The 8,405-nt window shown below is 58.0% G+C and overlaps 1 protein-coding gene across 6 annotated transcripts in view; it reads left to right on the forward strand.

The window, feature by feature from the left end:
* Window positions 1-4,550, forward strand: part of CTNNBIP1 (catenin beta interacting protein 1) — a 45,999-nt gene extending 41,449 nt beyond the window's left edge. For all 6 annotated transcript variants that reach the window (XM_054579784.1, XM_054579781.1, XM_054579780.1 and 3 more), the window contains one exon: window positions 3,078-4,550. In XM_054579784.1, the coding sequence (XP_054435759.1) occupies window positions 3,078-3,136 (59 nt within the window). In that variant the 3' untranslated portion in view covers window positions 3,137-4,550. The remainder of the gene's footprint in view (window positions 1-3,077) is intronic.
* The last annotated feature ends 3,855 nt before the right edge of the window (window positions 4,551-8,405 follow it).

Raw genomic sequence — 8,405 nt, forward strand, 5'->3', positions numbered from 1 at the left:
TAAGATCCATGTCATCTACAAATGTAGTTTTACTTCTTCCTTTCCAATATGCATGCCTTTTATTTCTTTTTCTTGCCAAATTGCCCTGAATAGAACCTTCAACACAATATTGAATAGAAATGTGAGAGCAGGACATCCTTTTCTTCTTCCCAATCTTAACGGGAAGAACATCCAGCCTTTCCTCATTCAATGTGATAACAGTTTGCGTTTCTAGTGAATGCCCTTTGTCAGATCGAGGAAGTTCCTTCTATTCCTAGTGTATTGGATGTTTGTACCACTGACAGGTGTTGAATTTTATCAGATGTTTTTCTGTGTCTGTTCGGATGATTATATGGATTTTGTCCTGTTTGCTATTCATTAACTGATTTTCTGATATTAAGCTAACCTTGCATTCCTGGGAAAAGTCTCATTGGTCACAGAATATAATTAGTTCTATGTGTTGCTTTTTCCAGTTTGCTAGTATTTTTTTTTCAGTATTTTTGCATATCATAGGTATTAGGAATATCTATATTCATAAAGGATACTGGTCTGTGGTTTTTTCTCTTGTGATGTATTTGTCTGGTTCTGGCCATTTTTGTCTTTGGCTGTGTTAGGGAGTGCGGACAGGAGAGGCGGATCAGCTGCCCCTCCCGCACTGTCCCCTGTCTGGTGGGACGGGACGAGCAGAAGCTCTGAGCCAGGTGCCGACGGTGCCCACAGAGGGACCGCAGGCAGGCACAGCCTCCCTGGGAAATGGGAGAGAAAGCCTCGCTGACTACCTGCTACCGGGGCCGGCCCACTGGCCTCTTCACAGCGTCTTCCTGTTCTGAGCCCCATGGTTCCACGACAGTGAGGACACCCAAGGGGGACACCACATGCTGGCCTTTAAAGGGGAAGCGGGGACTGTGGTGACCATCCTCTGAGGTCCTCCCTGGCTCCGAAGCCCTAGCAGCTTGAATCCTGACGACTAACCGAGCAGCTCCGCCCTGGGAGGTAACCGGCCCAGACACCTTGGAGAAAAGGAGAAGGAAGGGGCGTCCTGGCTTAGAGGCCTGCCGGGCTCGTGGCCGGGCCTTGGTAAAGGGTGGGTGCCAGGCCGCCAGGTCAGGTCAGAGGATGCTCTGGAAGAGCCTCCCTCCCCTGGCCCCCAAAGGAAAGCAGGTCCCTGTGGTGAGGGCTAGAAATCAGCAGGGCCCTTTGGGGACAGTCCAGGGCCTGGATGGGCAGGCGCGCTGGGGGCCCTTTCCGCCCACAGCTCCCGCAGCAGAGTGGGCGGCTCTATAAATGAGAGCCGCGGATTCCCGGCCTTCCCCACCCCCGCTTCAATGCAGTGACAGGCTGGCAGCGTGGCACAGGCGGGACTCTGGCAAATCCTCTGCTTCAGGTGTCTTGTTAAATGGTCACCGGAGTCCCTGGGTGACCTTGAGGCGGTTGCTTGCTCCTCTGACTCTGGGAGTGTGGACTGGATGCACATACCAGGCAGCTGGCGGGGCGGGGGGGCCAGCCTCTGGGTCGGAGCTCCTCCAAGAAGCCAGGGGCCCTTCCCTCTGCCGACTCCCCCTCCCTCCTGGGGCCACCTGTGCTCTCCCTGTGACTGCAGCTCAGCACAGAGCCCCAAGGAGAGCCCCCGGGGGAGAGAGCCCCCAGGACAGGCAAGGAAAGGAGTGAGGGGCTCCTGCTGCTCGTCGCAGCGCTGGCTCTCATGCCCACAGCTCCCCTGTCGCGGTGGCCCTCCTGCCCCCCACTGCTGAGCGAGCTGGGGAGGCGGCACCGGGGAAAAGCCGGCATCTGTTAGGTAACCGGCTCAGCGGCTGTGCAGGGTATGATGTAATCCTGGATCCTGTGGTTGCTAGGAAAATTCTGCCTGCAGCGATATTGCGTGGCCCGGTACTGAGGCGAGAATAGAACATTCCTGAGAAGACGGGAAGGGTTGGTAGGATTTCCCGAGCAAAGGAGCCCCATCCCAAGAAGTCAGACAATCAGAGCTCCTTTCCAGAACCCTCTCCAGGGCGAGCAGCTCAGAGCCCAGTCAAGGTAGGGAGGGTGGTTACAGCGCCTTGTGCTCTGGTGCCACATTGAAGGCACATTTCTGCCCTGCTGCATCCTGTGGGCAGGCCCTCCTTCTGCTGCGCCCATGGCAGGAGCCCCCTCCACTGTCCACGAGGCAGGACAGGTAGGAAGGAGGTCAGTAGGGGACCGCCAGTGTGAAGGAGAGAGTGCCCTGCGTGGCGTGGACAAGGGGCCAGCGCTGTGCCAGGGGCAGAGTCGGGCAAAGCTGCCCTGTGCACCTCCCACTCCGGCTCGCCCCTCGGGGGCCTTGCTGTGTCTCTGTTCCAGTCCTCTCCTCCCGGGAGAATTCCTCCTGTTAGTACACAAGACAAGTACGTCTGAAAGGCCACAGGCCACAGGCAACCGACTGTCCTTTAGAAAAAGGGGAGAAAGTGGCAGGAGGGGGAAGGCAGGGCCCAGAGGGCAGTAGGACCGCTGGTTACCTCACCTGCCCCACAGGGCTGGTGCCTCAGGCAGGTCAGTATTTCCAGCGCTTTCCCTACCCACCCCCACGGCCCCCCCCTTGCTTTTCTGGCTGCATGTCAGAACCTGTCCGATGGAAAGCAGGACAAAGGAAATGATTTCATGAGCCCCTGGGCCAGATTCTCAAATCCACAACAATAATAAAGGTTACGGCTGTTATCTGTCTCCGTAGGGCCAGGCTGACTGGGGGCTGGAAGCAGGCCTGGCCGCGCTCCTTGGAACAGGTGTCGGGTTTGGGCAAAGAGGAGTGGCTCCGAAGGGTCCCTGGCTTTGGCGACTTCAGAGCAAGGGATCTGAGCGGGGCCTCACTCCAGGGCTGGAGCCTGAGCCTCGCCCGCAGCCTGCAGCCCGCAGCCCGCAGCCCACAGCCCACAGTAGGGTTGCTGGCACGCCGCCCCGCCCCTACAACGAGGACCGCCTAGAGGGGAGGTGGGCTTGCTCAGAAGCACTTTGCATTCGAGAGGGTGGACTGCCGCTGCCCCTGGGGGCGGGGCCCCCTGGCCTGGTCCCAGGCCTCAGCCGGGTGCCAGAGGCCCACCCAGCAAGCCTCTTCCCCTGGTCCACAGGCGCAGAGGACGTGGTGATGGCGTTTTCCAGGTCGGAGACAGAGGACCGAAGGCAGTAGCGACGAACACCTTGGAACACCCTGAAAGCTGGCAAGGGCCAAGAGATCTGTGTGGACCTCGTCCGGCTGAGTGGCAGCAAGCAGGTCACCTTCCCCACCCTCAGCACCCCACCCACCTCGCCCCACGGCCACTCAGCAGGGCCGCATCGAGGGGAAACTCCAGCGGTGCGGTTCTGATTGGCTTAAAGGGGCGGACTCATGATTGGCTGCAGGAAGAAACCTTTTTATTTTTAAATCTTGACCAACGGAAACCCTTTATTTTTATTTCTGACTCTGTCTTTTTTTTTTAAATTTGCGCTTCGGTATATGGCTTCCCAGGAAGCTCTCCGAGCTCTGGTGCTTTTTTGGGGTCACTTTTTAGGAACGTGAAGATGTCCGATTGGCTGGCTGATGGGAAACGGTTTTTTCTTTGATTGGCTGCAGGTGTTCTGCTGATAGCACCAGCTTCTCTCTTTTGAACGCTGAAAACAGGGTTTGGGACATTGGTTGTTATATTTGACTTGAAAAAAAAAAGAAACCAAGTGCGCTTTGCAATATTTATTACACAGAGCTTGCTGCTTTTACATGTTTTGTTTGTGTTTGCATTTGATTGGCTCTTGCTATGTGTGTTCGGTTTCCCATCGGCTCGCCCGTGACTCCCCGTTGCCATGGCCTCCCCTGACTCCGCCGCCTGCAGTCCCACTGCAGCCGGTCCGCCTGGAGGGTGCATTGGCTTTAGTGACTGCACCGGGCTCCGCCAGCAAGGGGACCTTGAGGACCCTAAGCAGGATCCTCAGCTGGAAAATGGGGCCCCCAAGGAGATTTGTGTTGTCCTGAAGGGGCATCCCAGAGCTCAGAGGTGACCGATCGTTAGCCAGGGTTTGTGCGCCTCACGCCCAGGAGCTGTAGCCAGCCAGCTTCCCCGGACGGGAGGGAACTCCTGGCCCGCCTGCCTGCGCTAAGCAGAGGCGCGGCGCTGGGCCGCTCTGCCCTGTCGCCACTCCCTGTGTCCCACTGCCCGAGGCCTCATCCGGGGGCTCCTCCCGTAGAGGACAGGAGCTGCGCCCCCAGCTATGACCCTCCATGATGTAGCACAGGTCACTCTCTGCCCAGGGGACCGGAACCCACACAAAGACCCCAGCTCGGCTCACAAATCCTGAGAGTCCTTTGACTCCAAACACGCCTCCCCTCCCGCAGTGAGGCTCCTGAGGTGTCTGCCACTGGGACCCAGAACCTGGCCAGCACCCAGCGGGGTTCTCTCCTCCGGGCCTGGGCCTCTCACTGCCCTGCCTCCCGAAGGCTCCCTCCATGTCGGCCTGGAAGGAGCAGCGACAGTGTTCATTTACGAAGCGCTTCACCGAGCAAGGCCCACAGGCAGGCCCTCCACCTGCTGCCGAGCCCTTGTCTCTGAGTGGCTGCTGGCACCCCAACTCTTCCCACCTGCCCCCCCGCCACGGAGGTGGAGTCTGGGCAGGGAGGTAGAAGAAGATGCCGGCCTCCAAGTGGGAGGCCTCCACCCTCCCCTCAGGCAGCCACCCATTCTTGCCCTGGGTCCCAGAGCCAGAAGACTCTCAGAGCCAAACACCTACTTCTCAGGGCTCGAGGCTGTCGCGAAGCACAGGGCTGACTGTCACCGTGCCCCAGGCATGATCCCAGAGAGCCCTGTGGTCCGTGGAGGCTCATGCTGTGCTGAGTCTCGCCCCAGAAGGAGGACTCGGGTGTCACGGCCTGGACCCTGTCCCCTCCTCCTCCCCGCACAGGCCCCTGACTCTGGCGAGCTGACTGTTACCTGCAGAGGCCGTTGATCCCCAGGGGACGAGGACAGTGGGGACCCCAACAGGGGCCTCAGAGCATCTTCCTCCAGGGCAGTGTGTGTGCGCATGCGCTTGTGTGAGCACACACACCCACACACTCACACTCACACTCACAAGCACACTCACGCTCAGCTCCGTGACCTGCAGCTCCCCGGGGAAAGGTGAGTGTCTTCTGTCCCCCTCCCCCAGGTTGTAGCATCTGTTACCAGGGGCAGGTGCCTGTGTTGCTGGCTGCCCCTCTCTTTGTACCTGTTGCTCCCATAGAGTGTCCGCGTCATGGCCCATGCTGTGTTCTCTGCCCCAGCCTGTCCTTGTCAAGGTCATGGCCTCCCTCTTGTAACAGCGAAGGCCTGATCCGTCTCATCTTCTGAAGAAGAAAAGTGAAAGTGTTGCCGTGGCTTCGTATTTCAACTGAAAATATCTATCTGTTGGAGAAGAAAATTAGCAATAAAGATTTTTAATAGCTTGGTGCGTGAGCTGAGTTATTTCCCGCCGAGTTGGGGGCACTGGCTGACTTCCACGCGTCATGTGACCTGTGCTGCCCCTCCCTCCCCACGAAGGCGCCCAGGAGGGAAGAAAACACCAGTTTGCTGGTTGAGGTGTCTGTGATCTGGAGCGGAGCTCGGAGTTTGGAAGAGTTTCCAGATCTACCCAGCCCAGCTGACTGGTCCGCAGGAAGGCAGAGCCCCTTTCTGACCCGGAGATTCCAAATATCATCCGAGACTAGGCTGAGGTCAGTAATCTCCCGAGGGGACCTCGCCCTCCCTGGTCTTGAGCCAACACTGAGCATGTCGTAGGCGTGAGGCCCCTCCCGTGCCACACACTCCAACATCCTGTGTGATGGCAGCGGTTCTCAGAATGCTTGTAGCAAAAGTCCAGGCAGAATATCTGTCCCTTCCATCATCCCGGAAATGGAGGATTTATGGGTGTTTAGATGTAATTCAAATTTAGAAGCTGTAGTCATTTCTGCCTTAGGAATTTTTGCTTTGGAAGCATTTTCTAGAATTTTTCATTTCTATACCTCATCATCCCATTTTTGTCCTTTTTTTTTTTTTTTTTTTTGCTAATTATATAGGCTCACTGCTTCTATTTCCTTTTCGAAGAGTTTCACTGTGTGCTAAGTGCTATGGGGTGTATAGACTACGGTGACAGCCGGCACAGTTGCCATCATTCTTCACTCTTAGTATTGAGACAGACGCTGGGGTTGTCTAGCAGCCCATGCAGTGGCCAGGCGCGTGAGCCCCCTCCAAAATGTCTCTGAAAAGAGCCTGTCCCACCCTTGCTGGGATACCCTGGGGAACTCACTACCTCGCACAATAATGCCCCCATCTTCAGACGCTCCTCCGGGTGCTGAGCTGGTCTGCCCTTCTCTGGAACTTCCTTTTCCAGGGGGGAGTTTACAGTTGTTGAAAGAAAGACAAAACAAGACAGCCGTGATACCTAGAAATTACAGACGCATATCAAGTTCCCCAGGCCCCCCACTCCCCGGGGTTCTGAGTGGCACTGAGGTGGTTGACCTTGGAGTTGGCTGGCTCTTCTCAGCTGGGCCCTGAGCAGAGAAGGAGGAGCTGGCAGGCCCTGGTCCCACCGGCCCGGCCCCCACAGGCCCAGGGTGGGCACCACTAGCATCTCCATTTTACAAGTGAGGAGACCGAGGCATGGGGTGGCAGAGATGAGCTGAGACAGGGGAGCCCACCCGGAGCTGTCTAACTCCCTTCGTCTGTAGCAGGAACTAGGCCACGTAAGAAAGGTGACACTTAAGCAGGAAAAGGGAGAACGTTGGGGGCAGGGCTGGGTCTCTCACGGTCCCTCAGCCCACTCGGCAGGCAGCCCTCGCGGCCACCTTCCTAGGCGCAGGTACACATGGCCGGTGGGGACTCAGCGGGCAGGACTGAGGCAGTGGGGGGCCCAGCTGAGCCCGGGGCAGGGGGTCGGGCTCCCTGCTTGGGTCGGTGTTTCCCAGCCCTGGGGAGAGGGGGGTGGAGAATGAATGAAGTGCTTCATGCCCTGTCCCCACAGGTGAATAGCACCTGTGAGAATCCAGGCTGCTCCCGCCTGTGAACGGGGAGGGCCCTTTGTAGCAGCGAAAATGATCCCTGCACTGCACCTGGTTCTGCGGCGGGGGCCGCAGCTCTGTGGGGCCCAGGGACCCCAGCACCACCCCCCTGCCCTGCCTTCCTGCGCTGGTCCCCTCCGCCCTCTGCCCTGCCGCTCTCGCCGCCCACCCCTTCCCTGGAGAGGAGATCGCCCAGGCTGACTCGGAGACCCTGTTTAGAAAACACCTCTCTGCCTGATGAAGGCACATTCTCTTCTGGGGCAACAGCTGGGTGTTTAGGAAATTTGGGGGCTGGGGGGCCATAGCTGCTGGATAGCAGCCAGTGACTTGCCTTCACTTTCTCCTTGGCATTGGAACCGCCCTCTCAGGGACGGTTTCCCCGGGGGTGGTTTTTGCCAGAACTTCAGGCAGTGAGGTCAAGGGAGCTGTGGCAGTCGACAGGAGCTGAGCCCCACCCTGCCTGGGCCTCCTGCTGAGTCCCCAGGGAAGGAGCAGAGTGTGCAACAGGTGGCCGCCCTGTGTGCACACCTGTGGGAGACCCCCCACCTGCACAGCCGCAGGAGGTGACTTCAGACCCAGAGCCTCTGAGACTCCACCTCCGGGCCCGTGGCCTTGGCTGTGGAAGGGGGTGGGTTTTCACAAACATCTTTCATGCAGGTGTCTCTGCGCCCCAGTCTTAACACGGCGAATGTGCACTGGGTGCCACCTGTGTGGGCAGGTGCGCGGCGCTTCACACCCCCCCCATCAGTCACGTGTGAGGTAAGCAGGTGATTTTACAGAAGACAAAATAGGTCACATAGTTGGCTAAAGGTCAGTGTGATGCAGCCAGAATTTGGGCCCAGGTCGTCTGACCCCCGACTCGGGGTTTGCGGCCACTTCCAGCTTTGACGCAAAGGGATGGCGAGGGGTAAGTCCTGAATCACAGGGTTGCTCAGCGTCCTCTCCTGGGCCAGCTCTGCGACCCCAGGACCAGCCTGGCATTGGCCCTGTTCTCAAGCCCTGTCACTTCCTGTTGTAGAAGGTGATTAACAAATATTTGTCAGGCGGGCGAACCCGCGCTGCGTCCTGGGGCCAGCCCTCCTCTCCCGAACGGAGCTGCTGCCCCCCCGCTAGACTGGCGTGAAGCTGGCCTCCCATCAGCCCCCCATGGGGACCCAGCCGTCCTCCTGGCTGATCTGGTTTTTCTAGAATAGGCTGCTCTCTCACTTTGTACGGCTCTTCCTGTTCACAGCTGTGTCTGGCCAGCCTGCCTGGATGCACACCTGCCCCTAAGTGAGGGCAGCAAAAGAGCTCCAAAATTGGGGCCGCAGCCCTGCCTCCTTACTGTGACCTCTGTACCCTTGGGCAGGTCTCGGCCTTAATTTTCTCATCTGTAAAATGGGAAAAATAATACAAAAAATTGTGCCTTTGACATACTCTG

This window comes from Pteronotus mesoamericanus, unplaced genomic scaffold (genome assembly GCF_021234165.1).
Source record: "Pteronotus mesoamericanus isolate MK-2021 breed Mesoamerican mustached bat unplaced genomic scaffold, CSHL_Meso_final contig_557, whole genome shotgun sequence".
In the NCBI taxonomy this organism is placed as follows: domain Eukaryota; kingdom Metazoa; phylum Chordata; class Mammalia; order Chiroptera; family Mormoopidae; genus Pteronotus; species Pteronotus mesoamericanus.